The following is a 24,704-nucleotide window of genomic DNA, read 5'->3' as shown; positions in this document are numbered from 1 at the left end:
TCGAACGCGTCATGGTACCCAAAATTTTTAAATAACTGCAATAGTAGTGTGGTATCATTGAAAAAAATTAGGGTACATAAAATCCATTGTTACTTAAGATAAGTGCTATTACAAATGTTTCAAATACAATAATGAAATCTACCATATAATCCTAATTAAAGCGAATATGTGAAGTCATTGTTTTGTGTTTAAATCTTCTGGGTTCGCGCCGGTTGAATGGCCATGCATTCAATTATGGAAAAAATACTTAAACGTTAAGGTAAAAACATATAGCGGCTAACATCGAAGATATTCAATAAATAAACCATTCAAAGGCATGATGATAGATAAAAAAATCATCACTTGACAGACTCAAATCTACTATTAATTTTCTGATTTATTTTCTAACGTTAAATCGTGATTAATAATTCAGTTTTATATGGGAAGCATAACATTAAAAAATCTTAAAGATATAAGGGTATTGATTTTAAAATTATAATTTTCAGAGCATAATTAATTCCATTTAATCATAACAATATAGCAATGAATTTCCAAAACATAACTTCTCGAGGGATAGGAAAAAAATTCTTTCGAACAGGATTTCTCAATCCTCAGCCATACCGGCGAAAAAAGGCCTAGTCATTTGTCTTACTAGCATACATTCATATTTCTCAATAGTCTATAATTTAGAATGTTAAATTCAATATCAAGACAGCTTCTCAAATTTCTATCTGTTCAACAAAAATTTAATCCGTTAGGCGGACTCATCAACGAAAAGAAAAACAAGACAAGAAAAATATCAATACGGGAAAACTTATCTAGGTCGTAACCACTCGAAGTCGGGAGCTTGCAGCAGGATAACTTATCAGGACTAATTGATCGTCTATAATCTGCTTAGGGAACATCTAATGTCCTGAATGGGAACAGGGAACTTACTCAGGCTATGTTCGGGTATGTGTGGAATGGACAACACAAGCAGGAAGGGTTAACTTTACCCTTTATTCTATTCTCCACGATATTACAGGGGCTCCCGCACTTCGGGATACAAAGACCAACCATTTGTAGTCTGAACGTAAGAATATAAGAACTACTAGCTAACTAAATTTAAATAAGAACTAAACTCGAGTACTTTACACAGATGATTGACACCAAGACTGGCCTTTCAAATTAGATTATTACGTATGTAGTATGCAAACTGCTGAAAACTACAATACGTCTTAGGTATCAAGAGGACAAAACGTTAAAAAACGCCCCTTTGTACGTAATTTAAAATCTGAAAAGCTTTCAGATTTTTTTTTCCAATTTTCTTTACTATTTTATTAAATTAGATGCACAATTCTAAAGTAATACAATAATCTATTTAGTAAATATAACTTTCTTTTGCTCATCATAAATAATAAAATCTCGTATTGGTTAACTGTAAAGTCGAAACTTAAAATAGATTCTCAAAATCAGTAGAACCTTCGAACAATGAAGTGTTTACAAATATTTCCTTGTAATCTTGTCTTATCTATTTGTTCTATCTTATAGACGATTTACAGGAAAACTGTAATCTACGCCATTCGTCTACCCCTTTCTTTATCAGCTCAAGGCATTTTTGTTTTCATATGATTCTTGTGCCGATTTATACGAGGTAAGTTCATCTTTTTCTTAAAAGGTTTAAACATTTTAAGTCTTACAATTTAAAACTTGAATTCTCAAATAAACTTTATGTAATATCTTTATATAATATCCTAATGTAATCCTGGAATATTTTATCATAGTAAATAGCGTATTTAAAGTAGAGTTTTGGGTTACTGAAAAATAAGTGTGGTCTTAAAATCTGAGTTCGGTGTCAATATGTACAATAGTATCCCAGAGTTTCACAAACTCGGCATCGCGCATAACCTCGGCATTGCGAACCACATTGGCTTTGCCTATGTGCACATCGATCTGTTTTCACTTAAAAAACATCCCAGAGTTGCACATACTCGGCATCGCGCACAACCTCAGCATTGCGCAGCACATTGGCTTTGCCCATGTGCACATCGATCTATTTTCACTTTAAAAAAATCCAAGAATTGCACAAACTCGACATCTATCTATTTTTACTTAAAAAAAATCAGACATTGAATAAATTCTCCATTGCTTATATACTCAGATCAGAAATCTGCTTTCACTTAAAGAACTCAGAGAATTACTTCAGTCCTCTCCTTTTGTAGAACATATGGCTGTGATCTCACTGAGAAATATATGCATCAATTGGCTGGCGTCGGATTTCTTGTGTTTCCTTCTCCAAATGTATTCTGCAAGATAGGAATCAAACTGTCCTCTTGCCTTACTAGAGCCACGGAAACTTCTTTTGATTGCTGCCCAAGTTCCCTCAATACTATTGGTATGCGCACCTGTTTCTTGGATCATTCTTTCAGGTGCGCATACCCTTCGAACTCGAGACAGTCGTACGCTTTCCAACAATCAATCCTGGTAGAACATTCTCTTTAATGATTCTAGCAATGTTTCGTCACCTCTGTTTTCAACAACTCTAAAGACGCATGTTTTAGATCTGTCCCTCTCTTAACCAAACCAAAAACCCATCTTCCTTCGACTCTTTTCCCTCTATGATACTTTTGCTTGCCAAACTTGCTTTCGTCGATTTCGACAATCACGCCTTCCCCACCCAAAATCACATTCTCCTTCTCCATGCATACTCCCCTACAAAAACTTTTCCAATCTGTCACCGTATTTTTAGCAATACGTAATTCCGTTCGTATAAAATCATTCCCGCACTTACTCAACCACATGTAGGTAACTCGCAAAACATCACACATGCTCAATTTACTCTTCGCAAACCAGGAGTTCTTTCGAACAGACCTTGAAATTCGATGCTTACATTCGCCTCCAATAACTCTACACATCCACTCAAAACCGTATATACGGTTTTTTCGCTGTACTAGTTTCATATCTGTTTCACAAATTGGGCACTTATACGATATTGCAATCAAACTTTTCTCCATACACCACTCAATAACGCTTTTTTTTTACCTCTTCGCTCCAACTTATAAAAAAAATCCAGATTCAGATACTCATCCATTCTGTAGTAAGCACCGAATTATAGACACATCAATAATCAAAACATTCCTTAAGCAAAAGAATTCTTTTCTGTACTTTCAGAAGTTACGGTTATAATTTTTTAACTCATGCATTCAATATTTTCATTCGTTTGGTATCTTAATAAAACATTTGTGAGAGATAATTCGTTGCGTTAAATGCTAACACTACCACACAACACACAAAAGTAGATTTATAATTAAAAAAATCTCGCGCAGAACATTATAAAACTAACATTTCAACTCAGTTAAAATATAATTTGAGTTTTCTTTAAATACGAAGCTATAGCATACTTATAACTTGTTTTTAAGAAGAGGCGTAACCAATATTACGTCCAAGCGTAAGAGAAGTAAACACAACATCGACTGATGCAGCCTATTCTGCGATTTAGCCTTATTATTCTTATGTTTATGCATATGTAAATTTGTATTATTAAATATTTTCATCATATTTTGAATTTAGGTTTAGAATTCAATTGAAAATTTTCTAATGCGAAGTGGGGAAAGCAGATGCAAAGAGCCGTCGAGCTGGTGATTGTCTGGAATAAACAGGTTAGTGACATTTTATGTAAGGTTAAGTGTGAGTAATGGCATCCCGAATCCATGATAACAGACATAAGAGAATAGAGGTAAAATTACATAGTTATTATATAAGCATGGTTACAAAAACAGAAATAAGTAAAAGCAGAATCACATTTAACAGTCATTAAAGCATGAGCACAAAAAATAATGGCAGACAAAACAGATATTGGTGACAGAATTACATGATCCAGGGGTTGAGGATGGCCAAAGGACGGTTAATATTAGCAAGATCATTGGGTTTTTAGATGGCAATTTTAATAGCAGAGTTGTTAATGGTGTTCTGCATAGCATGAAATTTCTTGGCAATTTTATAGTAATAGGATCTAAGCTGACAGATCCGTAGCTCTTTGTGAATGCGTTGGTTTCTAATGTACCATTGTGCATTTGTGATTTGTCTCAGTGCGCTATTTTGAGCAGTTTGCAATTTTTTAATACCGTTACTATGCCCATACAGGGCAAGCATAACAAAGTAAAGATGGTCGCAAGATGGACTTATAAATGAGCAACTTGTTATCTACAGACAAAATGCTGTTTCGAGCAATTAAGAGATATGACAAGAATGGCTAGTCCAGATTTTTATCTTTCTTTCCCTACAAAACACCTATAAAGGGATAAGCGTCTACTCAACGCTGACGAAATAGGTAATGACCCTCAATAGCGCCGGAAATCTCTTCTTGATGTTTTACGATAAAGATCTTATCGATGAAGATCTTTACGATAAAGATCTCTTTTAAGGAAACAAGAAATTTCTTGCCAATTAGAAAGTGAATGTTTATAGAAAAGGATTTAAAACTTTTGTTTTAGTACAGTTTAAGGAATTAAAAAAATAGAATAAGTTTTTGTAAAATAAGCCTTTAATTTATGCTTATGAAATTATTAATGAATTAAAAGCAGAAAAATAATTTTTTCATATAGTTAATGGTAAAAAGAAATTAAATAAATCTTTTCACAAAATTCATCTACAAATTTCTATCACGAATAATAAAAACGTTGGGCACCATTGATAAATTTTAAAAGCTTGTAGAGCTATTTGGTTATTTGGAAGCAGAAATCATGAAAAATGAGCAACGCCTTCGCCGGGAATGGAACCGCGGACCTCTGGAACGCTCCCAACGTGCAGACCATTTCACCACGAAGGCACTTGTAGAGCTACTAGGTTATTAGGATGAAGGAATAATCAAAAGTTAGGAACGCCTTCGCCGGGAATCGAACCGCGGACCTCTTGATACGGGCTCAGCTTGCAGACCACTACACCACGAACGCACGTTAAGAAGGCTGAAGAAATACCTTATAAGCTTACACTTTTGATCATGAAATTCATCTATTTGATTACGTTTTCCTTATAACTGATGTATTCCCGTTAAACTATAAGATAAATTATTATTAGTAGTAGTAGTAGCAGTTTCTTTTGGTTCGTTCAGAATTTTATGAGTATTGAATAAAAGTTTATTTTATAAAAACAATTTTTTAAATGTTTTTCAGTTTTCATCTCAGTATTCAAGATATGTTTTCAATCAAATTATTTAATTGAAAAGTTTTTTTTTTTTCCTACAACGAATAATCAATCTTTTACAAAATCAGTCTTTTACAAAAAATCCTTTCAACACTAAATTAAAAACAAATCTAAACAGAATTTTATAAAATTCGTTTTACCCTATTGTACCGCAATCAGTGTGTATGCAAAATCTTGAACTCAACAGCTTATCAGGAAGTAGTTAAAAAACTTTGACAGCGTTCTGATCACAGCGACAAATTTCGTAAGTAAACTAAATATGTGCTACTTCTAAACAGAAATATTGGTCGGTCTGAGACAGATTTTCAAACGAATTTTCCTATAGTTTTAATTAATTTGTAAAAATTACTTTTTTAAAATATTTTTTTTTTTTTGCCCCTCTCCCTCCTCTCAATAATCTTATCAGCATTTTGATGAAGAAAAGATTATGAAAACGAAAATTTCAGTAATTATACATCGGACTGATAAATGCTGTACAAATAAACTCATATTTTAGCAGAATTTTTTACCTCTTGAAGTAAAGGGATTTTAGTTAGATTAATCTCGAAATCCGTAAAGTGTTATGCAATTTAAGTTTGTCTTATGTCCTAGTTTTCAGTTGTTCATCAGCGTAGTTAAACGCTTTGCGCTTAATATGTTAACTGCTTGAAAATATTCGTAATCGCATGCAATTGGATATTGCATATTTTTAACTTAGGATTTTTTAACAAGATCGAATCATAATCGTAGTCAATACAGACGAATTTTTAATAGAGGTATAGGGGTATAGAAAGGTATTGTAGGTATAGGGGTGTCAGAAACCCCTATACCTACAATGTTAAATTGACCATGTTCGATGTACCTTTTCTCAAAATCTGCTGTACGCTTGAAATTTTTTCTGTAATTAAAGTATACCTATCTGATTGTACTAAAATGTGCTTTTGAAAAGTTTTGAATTTTAGAATAATTTACAGAATATTTTGTTAAGAATAGTAAAATTTAGCACTTTTCTCACACACACATAAAAAAAATTAAGTTTTTTTCTTAGTTTATCATAAAAACCTCATTACAGTAAATATTAGGAAACCTAATAAATAAGCTATACAAATTTTAGATACCTATGAGCAGTAGTTCCTGAGAAAAGGTACATCGAGTATAAAAAAATCACGTTTGGAGAAAAGCGCGTTTTTATGTAAAAATCCTCATTTATCAAAGCATTCGATGACAAATTAAAATTAGATTTTTCACAGTTCTAATATTCATAGAGATTGAAGAATGGTATTTTTTAGAAAGATTTGAAAGAGAATTTGAAAATGCAAAAATCCGAAATCACCATTTTTTGAAGATTTTTGGGTTCCAACACCCCTTAAAGTTTTCTCAGAAAACGTCTGTCTTCACTGTATATAATAAGTGTATGAGGGTTCGGGTTAATTGAGTATAACAAAGCGTACGAGGGCTATTGGCTAAGGGTGACCTTTGTGGTGGACTTTCTAAGGGAAACTGGGTTATGTTCATGTTACACAAGCAGAAAATTACGGAAACTAACCGTGCAATAAACCTATTCGTCTGCCTGATAGAACTACTAGTATTCAAAGATCGTAACCACTTATCCACTGGTGAGTCCAGTGTTAAAGATAAAGATAACAAATAAATGACAGCTAAATTTAGGTTTCTTAAAAAAATAATTTCTTTACAAAAAGTGTTAAATGTATTAATATTTATTATTTATTATAATTTAAAATTTTAAAGAAGTTTCGTATTATTTTAAGTTCGTACTAACCGCATGCCGATTACTAATCTCTAAGCTTACTGATGCGTCCATATATTAAAACGCAATTCCCTATGTGTAACATAAATGTGAGCTTTTTTCTTTTTCTTAGAAATTCCCTCACGAAACTATCTATCTTTAGGGACATAGACCTCGCGTGCTACGAGATAACTCAAAGCATGAATTTACAGGTTTTTATACATTAATAACTTGAAAATAATTCAGACCACTATATTATTCGTGAGAGTAAAATACTAGATTAGATTCAGAGCATTGTTCGGTATTGCTCAGAGCAGAACTCAAGAGCGCAAATAATAGAATAATATGAACCTTAACTCACATGCTCAGGGAATTAATTAGCTGCACCTCTACGATTTCAAATAATCTAAATTTAAGACAATTTTATAAAATTTAATTAGCGTACTGTAGACATGATGAATGATGAGTTTAGTGAAAAGTGTTCAAGTACGGCTTGAAAGCAAATAAATGTAACTTTAAACTTGTTCGAATATTGCTATTATTCCACAGACTGCATAGTGCATTTTCATTCTTAAAGATAGCTGTTTGGAACTGATAACTGAATTCATATGCAAATTGATACTAACTAATGAATCATAAGTAAATTTCAATAGGTTCATATTATTATTCTTGTTTATATACTGTAAGGATTATATTAATTTACCAAACAGTTAAATTTTTAGTTACTGTCCTATCTTTTTTCAATTTCAAGCTTACAACTTCCGGCCAGAACGTATTTATTAGAATCGCATTTGAATGCAAATGAGGAGATGTATTTAACTGTGAAGTTCTACTGACTTCGGGAGAGAGAACAAGTAATTCTGGCTAGCGCGCGTCCACCTTTTTAGGCTACTCTCTCTTAAGCTATTACTACGCTCGGCCATACTTTATGCCCTTGATAGCTTCGCCGTTATTCAGCTTTAAGGGGCCAACTCTGTTGGAATTTTGATAGCTTCGGCTATATCTTTTTAGTTAAGATTAGTTAAATTAATTTCTTAGTTTTTGAGTTCAAGCCCGAGTGGAGGATTTATTGCAAAACTCCAAGGAGGAGTTCAGTGAAATTAATTTGGAATAATAAAGTGTCTGTAACCCTTCTCAAGTTTCATTTACTGCCTGACAAACTAAAGCGATTATTCGCTTACCAGTTCTTAAGGTTCTGCAACTTTAACTTAAAAGTACACAGGTTAGGAGGTCTACACAGGTCTGGGAGACGCCATTGTTATATATTATTATGGAACAGAGATTAAAAATAATAATTATATATTTATAACTCAGTTTATCAAGCGGAAGCTATGGCAATTTTTTATTCACTGAAATGGATTAAAAAGAGTCTTAAAGGGAAATATGATATGCATATTTATTCTGACTGTCTGACAGTTCTTCAAGCTCCCTCACGACATGATCAAGACAACCTTTTAATAGTAGATATTAGAGAATTATATAAAGGCTTGAGAGAAGATCAAAATATTGTGTTTAATTGGGTGAAGGCACACGTTAGACATTTTGGAAATGAGAGGGCGGACGCACTGTCCAAGGAGGCAATTACCGATGTTAATGCTCGTGATATTAATGTACAGCAGTGGTTCTTAACCGGGGGTGCCCGCAGCCCAGGAGGTGCGGGAATGTATTTTGGGGGTGCGGGAGAAGCCCCTACATAGCCATAAAAATTATTAAATATCATTTATTAAATTTCTTATAATAAAATATTTGAGATCTGTCTTAGTGTCCCCAATATTGAAGCTCACAAAAATTGGTAGCACCTAGCTCATTTATCGGCAAAAGACACAGGAAAGAGCCGGTGCCGATGGGCGTATACATTACGCTACGAAAAGGCATAAAACGCTACAAACGAACGTGAACAGGCAGCTAGGTGACGGAGAAAAGAAAAAAACTTTGTGGGAATACAAGCGGAGAACGTTATCCCAGCTTGCGCATGCGCTGAGTTCAATATGTGCTACTCCAATAGAATCTACGAATTCACAGATTTGTATCTGGATCTACTGCGGCTGTGTTAGGTTGAGTCAGTTGAGTCAACTATTGTGTCTGCGACATGTGTATTGCGTATTCTGACTTGTCCAGAAACCTCTTGAGACTAATACATTCTTAATTGCCCGTTCAAGCCGAATAGGATTCAGTGATATTACAAACGTAAAAACATTATATATATTATATTACATTATTTCTAAATAATTAAATAGATTATAGTGAAGTCCACTATGTCAGAAAAACGACAATGGAACGATAAGTATGCCGGTTATGGATTTACCTGCACAACCGAAAAAGATGGCACACAACGACCGCAATGCATCTTGTGTTTCAAGATATTTTCAAACAGCAATCTCAAACCATCAAAGTTATTAGAGCATTTCAACAATCTGCATGGTGGCGAAAAAGCGCATAGCATGAACAGATTGAAATCAAAGAAGGCCCGGTTTGATACCAGTGGAACTATCCTAAAATTGTGCGGACCAGCAATTCAAAGACCTTTATTAAATGCCTCATATCACGTGACATATTTATGTGCCAAAAAAAAGGAAAGCTCACACGATCGCTGAAGAGTTGATTAAACCTTCTGCTTTAATTATTGCTAAAACAGTTTTAGATTCGGAAGCACATAAAAAAAAAATCCAACAGATTCCATTATCGAATGATATTATACGATCGCGAATACAAGATCTCAGTGAAGATATTTTAATGCAAGTAACTGAAGACATAAAAATCAGTCCACTAAAAATAAGCATGCAACTGGATGAGTCAACTGATGTTGATAATTGTAGCCAAATTTTGGTATTTGTCAGGTATGTGAAGGAAAAAGAGGTGATAGAAAAATATCTATTTTGTGAGCCATTGGAGGTGAATACGAGAGTAATTGATGCTTTCAATCGCATCAAAGATTTTTTTACTAAATATCAATTACCAATGAATGTGATTGGCTCAGTATGCACTGATGGAGCCCCAGCAATGTTCGGCAAAAATTCAGGATTTTTTTCACACATGAAGAGAGAATTACCGGAAGTTATAATAACGCATTGCATGTTGCATTGTCATGCATTTGCGTCGAAAGCATTGCCAGAAAGTTTAAAACAACATCTAACTACAGCAGTAAATGTAGTAAAATACATCCGAGGGCGAGTGCTTAATCATCGCATTTTTCGTGCATTTGCGAAGAAATCGGTGCTGATCATACCGTGCTCCCATATCACACCGAAATACGATGGTTATCTAAGGGTCGCATGCTTAACAGAGTTTTTGAATTGTGTGAGAAAATTATTCAATTACTGAGTAGTCAACACTGTTATTTAGTAAAAGATTTTGAGAGTAATGATGCAATGCTGAGGCTGGCCTACTTGGCAGACATATTTAGCCATTTAAATGAATTGAACCTATCAATGCAAGGATTTGGTATAAATATAATAATATCTAGTGAAAAATTATCTTCATTTATCGCAAAATTAGAAATTTGGATACGTCGAGTAGAAAAGGGAAGTTTTGCAAACTTTCCCTTGCTTGATTCTGTTATTGCGAAAAATGAAAAGAATACAATTATACCAGATCCATTTCTATTTGACTTAAATTTGATGGATGATAGTGATCTGAAAAATGATCAACTTATTGAAATGCGAGCAAGTGGACATGTTCAAATGGAATTCGAACAATTAGAATTGCAACAATTCTGGTGTTCACAGTTACAACGTTATCCAGAGTTGGCGAACGGAGCACTGCAGTTACTCTTACCCTTTGCTACTTGTGCGAAATGGGATTTTCATCGCTTTTGCATATAAAAACTAAAGCGAGAAATCGCTTAAATGTAAGTGATGACTTAGGCGTATGTCTTTCAAAAAAGGAACTTCGCTTCGCCAGTATTGAATAATGAACAAACAACAACAGACTCGGAATGAATAATGAACAAACAACAACAGGCTAGTCATTAAGAAAAATAATATTGTTTTGTATTTATATAAAATGTACAATGTTTTTCAATAAACAATAAGTTTCGCAAGAAAATGTATTTTTCTAGACTAAAAAAATTAAAACACATTTTTCAATGGGGTGCGGAGATATATTTTCATATTCAATGGGGTGCCACTCGCTAGAAAGGTTAAGAAACACTGATGTACAGGGATCAACAAGGAAAGCTGTGACTATTATGAAAATTATATTTATTATAAATGGAGGGAGGAGTGGGAAAGGTCTGATCGAAATAAAGGTTATATGAAATTTGTTAAACTTAAAAAGGTTTATGTTATTCAGACATTGGCGTTAACCAAATCATTACAGGTCACGGCCGTTTTCCTTTCTATTTTAAAAGATTTAAATTACAAGAGTCTGACCTCTGTGATATCTGTAAAGAACCCGGCACTGCAGAGCATTATGTGAAAACATGTAAATATTTTACTGATATCAGGAACGAGTTTAAGAAAAATGATGTTTTAAATATATATGATATTTTAAATGATTTTAAAAGACTGAAAAAATTTGCCAGGAAAATGATGGAAAGGATTAATCATAATAAGCTTTCAGTAGAGATTTTAATCTGAATTTTGTTTTTTAGTTATGTTCTTGATGTCTGTTGAAGGTGCTGTTTCTGGCTTGCTCTGGCCAGAAAAAAAGACCCGCAAAAAAGCCCGCAAAAAAGACCATAGGACGACGTAAAGTCTTCCAGGAGGTTCAGGCTGCCCCCCTCATATCATATGATATCGCACCCCTAGTATTAATTGTCTATTATTTGCTGATGATTTGGTAATTTGGACGATGGTCCAAAACATGGTTCAAAAACACCTTATTGAAAGCGGTTTAAATAAGGCCTTGCACATGCTCTCGAATTGGTGTGAAGAACGTATTATGGATGCGTAGGGACATTAGGTTATTTGGAAGCAGGAGACTTGAAAAATGAGCAATGACCTCGATGGGAATCGAACCACGGACCTCTCGAATACGCACTGAGCCTGCAGACCACTACGCTACAAAGACACGTTAAGAAGGCGGTAGAAATACCTTATTACTGTAAATTTGGAGAAGACAACTTAACAGTATTTTTCTCTAATCCATGAAATTTTTCGCCCAGAGTTAAAGTACCAAGATATTTTGATTACCAACACGGACAACTTAACTTATCTGGGAATGACTTTTGATGATAAATTAAGTTGAAAGCTTCATTTTGAGCTGTTTACCGAACTTGTTTCAAATAGACTTAGTATTCTTAAGCGTCTAGCAGGATGTTTTTGGGGGTTCGCTCAGTCCACTCTTAATATTACATTTAATATTTATATCCAGCCTTAATTTAATATTTATATCCGGACTAGATATCCACCTATTCAGTGGCTGCATATTTTTACTAACTGTTCTCAGTTTTACTGTCATTTTAAGGTTGGGGGCTAGTGTGTTTTCGAATCTCTTTTCTTTCTACGTCCCTGCAGGATGAATTGGTACCTCCTTTGATGGTGAAGTAGTAGCCATCTGTATAGCCCTACAGCAATTATTAGCTATTCATTAAAAAAAAGTTTCCAAAGGCAGTCATTTTTTTTCTGATTCACACGCAGCCATTCAATCAACTAGCTCTGTTGAATACCCTTTTAGTTTAAAACTTGAAATTTTGAAATGTCAAGAATTCCTGAGAACTCTTACTTTAAAGATGAAGCAAATCGTTCTCCAGTGGGTGTTTGGCCATTGTGGGCTTTGGGGCAATGAACAAGGGACTTAATTGCAAAAAGAGGTGCCAGCTTAATACAACAACTTAATACAGTCATTTCTTATTGGAGGATCAAAATTGTGAGGATTAAAAATAAAATATCTAAATGAATAGAAGATTTGCATTTAACTTACTAAACATATAATGAACTTTTTATAATTTGCAGATTTATTCTATGGTGAATAAATAAATGAAAGTTTTGATACCTTCGGAAGCGTGCTGAAGTTTGATTCACTATTTACTTCGATGGCTGGAAGTTTATTTACATTAATTTTAAGAAATTTTGACAAAACAATCCATGTGTAGGATTGTTATTTATGGAAACAAATCCTAGACCCACCTTTTTCGAATACCTCTACATATATATAAGTATTTCTTTGAGTAAATATTTCTTTAAGTCGCTGTAAATAATTTTATTCCTATCTTGAAAATAATTGATTTTTTTCAGTTCCATACGTATTTTAAAATTTTAAAATTGCATTCCTCATGCATTCTTAATGGTGAGAATAAATATAAAATTGTGTTTTAATTTTCTAAATCTAAACTTTAAGGTTAGAGATTTTTTAAATAATCTCATTGGTCTTACATCATCTTTTTCCGGTGTTTTTTAATAATATTATATCTATAAAAGGAAACAGAAAATCACTATATTTTTTAATATCGCAAAAACATTACCTTCGTGCATGCACAAATTAACTGTACTTCCTGCAAAGGAGATGTTTTTCCTTAAATAATTTTTCTAGAAACAATGTGTGACAAAATAAAAGTCTCGTTGCATGACAGAAGCAGAATTTTACAAATTTTCTAAATCTAAACTTTAAGGTTAGAGATTTTTTAAATAATCTCATTGGTCTTACATCATCTTTTTCCGGTGTTTTTTTAATAATATTATATCTATAAAAGGAAACAGAAAATCACTATATTTTTTAATATCGCAAAAACATTACCTTCGTGCATGCACAAATTAACTGTACTTCCTGCAAAGGAGATGTTTTTCCTTAAATAATTTTTCTAGAAACAATGTGTGACAAAATAAAAGTCTCGTTGCATGACAGAAGCAGAATTTTACAAAGACAAATACATGCCATATGTTAACTAAGCACGAAATTTTGCCTTTCATTAACTGAGCTATAAAGTTGTCGCATGCTAATGTCATGCAGGAATGGTACAGCTCTTTTTTCAGCTGGTGATAACATGTTATGAGCTTAAATTATATTGATAAAAGTTACAGTATTCTTTAAATGTATTGTCTATGGGATATCCGAGACATATCAAGGAAAACATGCTTAAATGCAAATGTCGTTTTTCGAACAGAAATATCAAACAACTTGCTAAGAAATAAAATATATTAAATGCACAGTGTGAATGTACGCCTAAGTATAAAGCTCAAACTTAAAATACGGAAATAGCAGAAAAATAAGTCTCGATGTTAAATAAAAAAATGAAAATAAAAAGTATTAAAAGTTGTGCCAATGCAGAAAAGATTCAAAATTTGTAACTAAAATATGAAAATTGTAAAGAACACTGTTTATACAAATAAAGCTTGCAATTAAGATTTCAGGGAACACTAGCTAAAATTACTGCTTTTGCGTAAACATATAGTTAACAAACCGTGAAGGAGGAATTTTATATATTCACGAGGAGATTAGTTCGTTTTCTGACAAACAAATTTAAACTGAAGGAAAAACTCACGGAAAGACTGGCTATGTCTCGGTTGAAATCACTTGATTCAAAAATGGTGAAGATGTTTAACGTAGTTCTCATGTAAAAGCATCGAAAACGAAAGAAATATTGTCTTACGTATGTTTACTAAATATCAGATAAGGGAGCAGAATCTAATTTTCCTTGATTGGTTAACGCCGGTTTATCAGGCTAGGAAAGCGCTAACCGTAAACGGTCCCACACATAAACGGTTCCACAGCTCACTAACAAATTTCTAAGAAAAAAAACCTTTAGCGTCGCTCTCATGAGATTTCTTTGGGTATTTTATAGTAGCAATAAAGCTGCAAATAAATAAAGAGTTAAGCAATAATTATTTAAATATTTCAAGACATTACACGTTCTATGCTCAAGATATGCTCTTATATGTACGCAGTGCAACAATGCAGGACACAAGAAAAATGCAAATACTGGCTGATAAAACAGTTTTTACACACGATACAGCAAACATCATATTCTTTGATAGACAGTACAATGATTATGGAAATGCCCAGTGGAAATGCCACGGTCTTCTCAGCCATGATGAATATCGAAAGCTGTTAAAAGAATTTCCAATGTTTTCATCTGCGCATTTGAAAAATCGTCAGTAGTAATACTCAGGTACCGTTGTGTTAACTGCATCCATCCATCTAACTACCTAGACTTCAAACTCCAGCGCATCAAAATATCCATTTCCGGCCATAATGAGTGCAAACTGCTAAAAAATACCAGATTTCTCATTCTACGCATTTTAAAATCGTTACATATATACACATAGAAAAAGAGAGAGAGAGAGCTGTAGATTGACAGAATTTTGCACTTCAGGGAAAATAAAGAAATCCGAAGTTGAAGTTTCAGGGATGATGTGAATAATATGGATACTGATACCAGAAAGAATAAAAGTGATGATAAATACAGGACGATAACATAGTTGAAAACGTTACTCATTACTCTTGTTTGAAATTCTTTATCTCACAATGCTTAGATAGTTTTTTAATACTTTCCAGTATTAAACCACTGAAGAGAGTATTTTTAGCCTAGAAAAACCATTACCATTTGTTTAGACTCTTTAAGTAAAGTGCTTTGGTGTTAAGGTACTCAAAAATATAGTGACCTGTAGCGCTTTGTACACAACATTCACAAAACCCTGTGTCAAATAGTCCGAACCTATAAAGGTAGGACATATAAAGTATATTTCAAGTTGGAAATGTACTGCTCCACTAAATGTGAAAGACTGGCACAAGAGTAAGATGTTCAAGAGAGCTAATGTTATTGATTATTAGTTTTGCCTACATATTTACCTACCATGGCCTACCTATCAACAGAAAATACCTACGTATACAGGCATTTAAGCTTAAAATAGAACTGATGATTTTAGGAATGCTCTGAAGCATTGCTTGTATTTGCGGTACTAACAATCTTCGACCCTTTGGCGGTCAGAAATGTTTACTAGACTTCACTCTTAATTGCTCTAAGTGTTGCACCTAGCTGTAAATTTCGTTGCATATTTGACAGTTTTTCTAAGTGCTCTGAAGTCTGCTTGAAAGATGGAATTTCATGAGTATAGCCGGCGTTTCCAAGCATGAGTAAGTAGAATTTCTTTAGCTGTTACCAGTCCTATTCTTCTTTGAGCTGTCCATTGTACTGCTGAAAGTTACAGTTAATATTACTCTCCTTACAAACAATTGTAAGGAGAGTAATATTGTAAGGAGAGTTATATTGTAAGGAGAGTATTATTGTGAAGATCAAAGATATAAATGTGGTAGGTCTTGCTACTTTCACAATCTGCGTGGTAGTAATATTTATGCCATAGAATCAGTGATTTAATCTTGTAACTCTATCTACTGTTGACTTCCATTCTGTTACTATGTCCAGAGTGGTAATCCTGCCGTCCTATAGGTAGAGTGACTACCTATTTGATAGGCACAACGGATTAGTAATAGTTGAAACCTTTGTATTGAGAGTAGTGCTATTCTCATGTGTAAGGTAAATTTATTATTCCGTAAAGTTCAATAATTTCCGCTAGCATGTAATACTGTATTTTAAGCGTTTTGATAACTTTCCATTTGGGAGAAGATGTACGCTTCGTTGTGAATTTGAAGTTAGTAATTCGATGTTTGATATCAAGTACATGAGTCATCCAAAAATGTCTGTTGTCCAGTGTAAGCCCAAGGTTCAGAACTCTGCTGCGCTCTGCGGTTTGTGTATTCTGCTCTGTTATCTTATCCTTTGCTGATTGCTGAAAGTTTATGATCCTTTGCTGATTGGACAACCTTATCCAAGCAATGGTATGCTTCTTTTCTGGGTTACTTTTGCCCATCCCTAGGAACATTCTTGTCTACCTAAAGTCATTGAATTGCATTTAATCCTTAAAACAACTTTCGAACAATTATAATTAAAATTCGTAAAACAGGCTGGGTCTGCTAACTGAGAATGGCAATTTCAAGTGCTAATACGGTGCAGAAAATTTTAAAGCTTAGTTAAAGTCTTTCTTATAGATCGACCTCGAAATTTATTTTTTCTTAAATCTTGAATTAAAACTTTCGTGTTCTGTGCGAAATAGTTAAAGTAAGAGTAATTATGCACTGATAATTTGTGACAAAAATGTGAAAATTAACTTCTTCTTCAGAGTTACCACAGTTTAAAATATTTTTAACATTACCACAGTTTAAAATATTTTTAAATATTTGCTGTATATAGAGTAGTAAGTTTGAAACAGATAACGTTTCCTGCTTACTAAGCTCATGAAGTAATTGATAGTGAAGTAACTAAAACAGTTGAGCCACATACATATCTGACAAATTTCATGAACTTTCAAGGACATATCATTTGTATTGTTTCATCGAAGTACTTCAGTGAATGCAAAATCGCGTTACGCAAAATATCATAATTATATTGTCTGTGGAAGGATAAACTATGAAAATTGAAAACAAAAGAGCTTGATTTGCTTTTGTATCAGATGATGCGTAACTTTTGCGTCACTGAAGATAAGGAATAATATTTTTAATTGCGGCTGTGGCTTTTCGTTGCTATTATTATTTCAGTAAAATATGTTATTTCTTGCTCGAGACTATTTTGGTTGACAACTAAGAGTTATACATTTACATTCAAGGTTCAGACGCTTTATAATCGTATGCGAACTAGGAATAAAGCAAGAATCTTTCTTTCTTAACGCAGGTAGATATCCACTCAGACTAACTATAATAATCTGGTTTAGCTTGTGGCATTGTTTATATTATTCTAGTGGCTTTATTGTTAATGCATCATTGACTTTATTATTAAATATAAACCTTCTATTTTACTTAAAGTAGAATTTTAAGGTTCGTCATCCTGCGGATGCAGAAGAATTTTAGTCAAGTGCAAAGCGATACGTAAGTGTAGCTAATTGGCTTTAGTTGTTAGTACTGGAAGTAGGATAAATGAATAGAGCAAGAAAGATATCAAGAGCCCGGAAGTGAGTTCTCATTGAGTTCCGCCATGTGCATATTTATTATATTTACTAAATTATTTAAGAGACGAGTCGTATATGTGCAATATAAATCTTAGTTTGCTTGCTTATTATCAGCTGCTGGATAATCGTGTTAACTCAAAATAGTATTATTCAAAAACTTGCGAAAACGGATTTATATTATGTTTTGGTTACACTCTAGACAATGTTCTGAAACTATCGTTTCCTGAAGCCTGTTCAAGAATTTAGAGCTTATAATTAACCTTTAAATTAAAAGCACATATTCCTTAAATGTCCTCAATGATGGTGTTTTCTCTAGGCTATCCGTTATCTCGGTTTCTAAGATGAAAGGATACTTTCTCCATTTAGCCGAGGTATTTAACTGTAACCCTCATCCACTGCTTTTCATAGTCCATTGGTTGTTTTCTTTAATTAATAGTACAAAAGCATAATAGCTCATTACTAAAACAACAGAAAACTCTGGAAGAACATGAACAAAATATATAGATTTATCCTCTATCTGTGTTGTAAATTTTTAAATATGTTTAGGAGTAGGCTTTCATGTATAAACATTTTCTGGTGAAAGTAAGAATAGTTTTCAACTTTCGTCCGACTTTAAAATACTTTTCCTTGTTCTATGAAAAAATGAGTAATGTTAAATCCTTCGCTGGAATTTCCCAATGCTTGCCATAACGATTTCAAATCATTTCTCGATTTCTGAGATAATAATTGGATCTTTTATAATTATCTAAACAATTTCATGTTCTGTCAACAAGCACAACATTCTACATTCACTTGGTAATGTGATTAATTCATTTTGATAAAGAATTCAACGTGTTCTGGCTCAAGCACATAGTCTGCTCAAGAGGCGATGAAAACTAGGCTTTTTATGTTTTAAAAGATTTAATTTTTATTTATGCGGACACAAAGACATGTAAAGGATTACAAATTTTGCTTATTTGCTTATTACTCGTTTTCAGATCAGAGAATTTATACTGAAGTAATAGTAAAAGTGTTTACTTTCCAGAACTTTATTCATCTGCATTTTGATATGCTTTTGACATAATTTTGAAATGAGATTTTAACCGGGGGACTAAAATTTTTCTCTTTGAAAAGAAAAAAAGCATAGTCTCTAATCATAACCTTATTCACTTGCATCACTTTTAACTAACGCCTAGTATAGTTAAGTTAGAGCATATTAAACTACGCCAAGCCATACTTTAACATCAAAATTATGGGTTTTGCCAAGCGAATTTTAAATGCTTCCTTATAAAATAAAAACCGTTCTAAAATTATAAAACAATCGATGTATTTTGATATGTAATCACTTGTGATTTTATGATTTTTGTCATTATTTCTGATTTGTTGCTGTAAAGGTAAAGGTAAAAGTATGGGGGACACCAGCGATGTACCATAGGTCAACTGGTAATGCCTTCCCATACTAACTCTTTGAAAAAAAAGGGGGGCGTAATTGCAAGTTTTATAAGAATTTGCATAGACTGAAGCTTTCCAAAAGGTCTAGAGTTTGCCTATTATGGTACATCATGCAATTCCACAGTACGTCCCGCATCCAGTATTTATTAAAAATAATGGTGTAGGGCATAAGTAGATTGCAAAATAGTCGGAATACAATATTTGAGATTCACAAGAGAAATTGAACATCTGATTTGGTGCAACAAAAATAGGAGATAAACATAATTAATAAACAAATAAACATAATGAGATAATTGTAATTAGTACTGGCAACACAATGTTAAAATGAATTGTTATAATAATGCTAAAGAGGTTGGTGTCCATGGGTTATTTCAGATATATTGGTTTATTGCAGTTTATAAAGTTCACGAGCGGAGCCATTTTGTCCATAATCATAGCATGTAAAAGTTCACTAAGTTTAAACTGTATGTGAACTTACACTTGACAGAGATCTAGGCCGTAGGAAGAGAGTCGTTGCATAATTTTCTGAAACTTTGGATACTGATGTTTTATCTTTAATTAAAAACCTTTGGAATGCCAGGAGGTCAGTTCTTGGGGATTTTATGTGAATATACTCAGTTAAGGGGCATGAGAAAGTGTAATGATCAGGAGTTCCCTGTTCCCCACATATACAGATATCAGAATTTGCCAAATTTCTTGCGTAGAAATAGAAATAGATTTGTTGCTGTAGTTGAGAGTGCGTTTGATTTCTTTTGGATGATTTCATGTGCTTGATCAGACACCATGGAATAAGTTATAATAAACATAATTGGCGTGTTGCCAAGGCACTTTTCAATTTTGCTTTTTTAAAATAAAAATCCACCTAGAATTGTAGAAAATTTTGATAAGTAACCTCTTATGCATTTACATTTTGTCAATGCTGCTGATAAGTTGTTTTGGTTAATTTATTACTTGGTCGGCAGCTCAAATTCTAACTGAAATTGAAAATAAATTATTAAATATTATTCTGGAAATTCTGGAAATGAAATAAATTATTCTGGAAAGTCTTAAGCTTACTGTGCAGTAACTAAGTAACAAATTATCAGGTTGATTCTAACCGCATTGCTGAAAGCTTTTGTTATGTTGTTTGGTTCGCTATTTGTCCTTTGAGAAGTCAAATGGATCCATGCGATGGAAATCAGGAGGTCCTTTTCTTACGTATCCGAGTAAATAAAATAGGTCTACAAAAAATGCGTTACATCGCAATAGTAGGGTTCAAACTATTTTGTACTTCATGCACAGTCTTCTACTGCAATAGAAGGGTTCAACTATTTTGTACTTCATGCACAGTCTTCTACCTGAATTGTAGCTATTTTTATCGCTTTCTGCTTTCCTTAGTAAAGTAAAATCAAATTTGTTGTGAATTTATCCAAGTGTTTTTAATTTTATAAGTTGACTTCAGTAACACAAAATCATGCTTTATTGTGATTTTACATCGGAATTTTATTTTATTTTACATTGATAAAAGAATAATGGCCCTACAGAGTTTAGATGCCAACACATCAGATTATCAAGATGATAATCTTCAAAACTGGTTATGATGATGATCTTCAATAAATTGGTTCAATAATTAATCCAAAGCGTAAAGGAATAAACGAACACAAATATTAATTATGACAATATTAATTGGAATAAATATCACATAGGCTACTCGCACTACAAAATATTTAAATCTTGTTGCGACGTTTGCTGAAGTTAACCATAAACTGTGACATTCGAATATGGTATATATTTCAGAAGTGAGATAAATTTGCCTAAAAAGGTCCCATAAGGTCGGCTCTAATTGTCCGATTCTCAAAGATTGTGATCTAGAAGAAGAAATGATATGTATTGTTATTGTATTTTTAAAGACATTTTTAAATATGTCACTTGAGAATCAGCTTAAGAACTGATAAACCATGTATATATTTATTTTTAGGTATTGAAATAACTTCTTGATTTAGAAGATGAGCTCCGTAAAATTTATGACAAATGCTGAGAAAGCTGCTGTAGAAGAGGTAAGAAAAGAATTGAGTTTCTTGGAACGATTCTAATACAGAGAAGCAAAATCCAAAATTATCGGGACAAACAGATTCTTTTTTCTTTTCAAAACATAAGAACTTATTCTATCACGAAATGATTTTCTTCATAAAGCAAGCAGTGCATGATTAGAACAAAAGGTGAAGTGAGTCATTTATTGATAGATTATCAGAACTACGTAAACGGTAAAGCTGTTTATCGCATTTCATGTAAGCTATTTTTATTCGGATTCAAGAAATAATCTATAAATATCTTTCTGCGATTCTAAATCCACTGTTTTGAAGAAAAGCAAAGCTTATAATTCCTTTATATAATTTAGATTGCGTTTGCTTCGAAATGGGCTTTAAAGATGCTGCAACATTATTTTTGAGAAACCGAGGGATTTTATGGGAAAACTGCATTTTTAACTGGAAGGGAAAAAGACATTTTTTTAAATGGTATTTTTCTGATGTGCGAATTATAAATTAATTTTTGTATTTTATATATAAGAACTAGAAAATGGGGTAATTTCAAGCCGAGAAAAGAAGTTTCAGTAAAAAGCAGCAAACAAAGCAGTCTAAACGGAAGCACAGCCATGAAAGTAAAGATATTATATAACTGCTTATATTAACGATTTTCTATAATACCTTGTTTTTATTAACCAAATATATTTTAACCGTCTTTAAGAGATTGTAAGAGAATGCTTGGGTAATGTTAATTGGGATGCATAGCAATTGCAATCATAATAACGATAATAATGAAGACACACCCGATTTCGTTTAATTCAAACTTTCAATACGCTTACTAATTTCAATGAGCAGAGTTTTGAAACACATGAAGAAAAGAGCCAATTTTAATTAACTACATTTTACAGTACAGTTCTGCTTTTGGTCTAGTCTTGAATTTACAATGTTATGATAAAAATCTTTGCTTAGAATATATGTAATCTTATTTATTTTTAAAATCGTATTTTATCAGATTGCATAAAATTTTCTTATATCTCCAAAACTGTACTACATAAATAAGAAATCGCAAAATATTTTCTCTCCCTTCTTGAGCAGTTTCCCTTTAGATAATGTTTTTCGAAGAAACTCATTTAAATCTTTGCATTTAGACACACGGCAGTGTGTCAGCCGAGGTCGGAGCGGACGGAAAAGAAAACAGGGAGACACCGGCCATGTGTATCTTACACGAACCATTTCGAGCTACATTCGAACCCCCATTATTCATAAACTATTAGACCTACTCTAATAGAGCATCCTTGAACACCTAGATTCCATATTGCATTAATCTACCCCCTTATAGTTAAGGAATTATTAAGGTCTGAAAAGTGCAATTTTTATCACTCACTGACTGACTGAGACATCAAAACCCTAGACCACTTCTAAATGACTTAGATACTTCAAATTTGGCATCAAGGTAGATCATTAGGCATATACAAAGGAAAAAATCTGAAACTTCAAAGAGCCGTATTATTCTACAGAGATATCACGAAAAGAATGTAAACAGCTTACAAACGATAAAAGTACGTCGTTCAGTAACTTAAATTTATAAGATAAGAAATAGATGCCAAATGCAAATAAAATAATAGAAAATAGTAAAAAAATGGGAAACGTGAATCTATAAAATAAGATTTGAACATTTATATTGTTTAATAATTTATAATAGCTGTTTAAATTTATTGTTTACATTTTTACGTCGCTTTAAAAACCTAAAATTTCAAAAAAGCTACATCATTATCGAACGTTATATCGCCCGATTCGGCAACTTTATCGATAAGTAGAAAGAGTGTCAAAAAAATAACTAGACACTGAATGGGCTACGCGCTCTAACATTTCCACCATTATAGTAGAAAATATGCAATTGCCAATAAAAAGAAACCAGTTCAGCGTAAACGCAATATTTCCACTGTTATAGAAAATATAGAAATTGCTAATAAAGAGAAAAAGAAAACAGTGCAGAGTAAAACGCAAGGGAAATAATTGAAGGCCACATATTTTTAGATGCTTTTTTATTTAATAAAATACTTATAAAATTTTTTATTTCATTTTCCTAAAAGGAAATCAGTGCAGAGTAAAAGCAAGAAAAAATTTGAAGGTTACATATTTATTTCGACATCTTTTTCATTTAAGTGTCTAAATAAGAACATAACCTTTAATTTACCATTTCAAAAATTAATGATATCATAACAACATAAATGTGAAAAAGAGGCAGAGTTCGGGAGAAGCGACGTTCGGTGTAGTCGGTGTCACCGGCAAAAGATTTGAAATCTAACGGATGGCAAGTTCCGTAGCAGTTCCATTAATCAAAGCTGTAGGAATATACAACGTCCTTCAATTCATTTAAAAAACAATTTATTACTTTCTTTGATATCGGATTTTTAACTTGGTAAGTTTTAACTGTCAATAAATTACGTTTAAAAAATTTAGCATCTCCAATTAGAAATTAATTTGCCAAGTTTAAACCCAACGATCCGTTTTATCGGTGACACCGACTACACCAAACGTTGTTTCTCCCGACCTTGATCCCTTTTTCACATATATGTTGTTGTTATAATTTCATTTTCAGTAAAAACTTCTTAAATAATTTCTCAAACTTCAATGAAAGTGCAGTAATCTTCCTTTCTGTTGCTATTACAGACAATCCTTCCAAATGTTCTCCAAAAAGCTATACGCTACTGAGGCTACAGGTATAGCGACTTCAACAAATAAACTTCTAGTACTGTGTATAATATTTGAGAAACTTTCTTCCAAACTCTTTCCATAGAGACAATGAAGTAACGTTAGACTCTTCCTGACATTTTGTAGTAACATGGAGATAACACCTTTAATTAGCAAAATATGATGTGCTTACGTCTCCTGAGCTTTGTTGTTTTATTTTGAATCTAGTGTGATTTTTTAAGCTTAAACTTCTTCTGAGAGTGTACGAGCATTTTACAGCTGCTTTTCAATTATTTCTTGAATTTTGCCAACTTTTTAATGTCAGAAACATGATTAAAACATCAATCAGAAATTTGAACTTGACTGTGCAAAATCATTCTTTCAAAGATGTTTCAAAAATACGTCTTTGAAAGGTTTATCTCTGAAAGATATATGCTTCAAAGATGCATCTTTCAAAAGGGCATCTTTCGAAGTTGTTTTTTTTTTTTAATTCAGTGGCGGGTTCTTGACTCTTCAGCACATGCCACACCTAAGGCCAGGAGTGGTGGTCATTTTATTGTAGAGACACTTAACAGGCGGCCACCGTTGCCTCCTATCAAAGGAACATACAATTAAACCAATGGCTTCTCCGGTATTCAACCTCGGGCCCTTTGGTACCGTAGTTAGCTACTCTAACTACTATACCATCTGCGCGTCTTGTTTCAAAGATTAACTATCTTTCAACAATTTTTTTAAATGGTTTTAAACCCTTACTTTCGTAAAACTTATGAAATCTGACAAATTCATAAAACTGTTGAATGAACGTACGAAATT

The 24,704-nt window shown here is 32.9% G+C and overlaps 1 protein-coding gene across 4 annotated transcripts in view; it reads left to right on the top strand.

Moving 5' to 3' along the window:
• Positions 1–1,560: 1,560 nt before the first annotated feature.
• The window catches only part of LOC118190013 (SEC14-like protein 2), a 76,806-nt gene continuing 53,662 nt past the window's right edge, over positions 1,561–24,704 (top strand). The window contains exons 1-3 of one of the 4 annotated variants that reach the window (XM_085810605.1): positions 1,561–1,612; positions 3,529–3,617; positions 21,152–21,230. In XM_085810605.1, the coding sequence (XP_085666731.1) occupies positions 21,180–21,230 (51 nt within the window). In that variant the 5' untranslated portion in view covers positions 1,561–1,612; positions 3,529–3,617; positions 21,152–21,179. Of the gene's footprint in view, positions 1,613–3,528; positions 3,618–17,466; positions 17,490–17,742; positions 17,767–21,151; positions 21,231–24,704 lie in introns of those variants that run through there. The other 3 variants (XM_085810608.1, XM_085810607.1, XM_085810606.1) reach the window with 3 other exon arrangements.

The sequence above is a fragment of the Stegodyphus dumicola genome, chromosome 2 (genome assembly GCF_044657685.1).
Source record: "Stegodyphus dumicola isolate Sdum_Otavi_A_Nest chromosome 2, ASM4465768v1".
In the NCBI taxonomy this organism is placed as follows: Eukaryota; Metazoa; Arthropoda; class Arachnida; order Araneae; family Eresidae; genus Stegodyphus; species Stegodyphus dumicola.
Note: the sequence above shows the minus strand (reverse complement) of the source record. Positions and strands in the feature narration are given on the sequence as shown.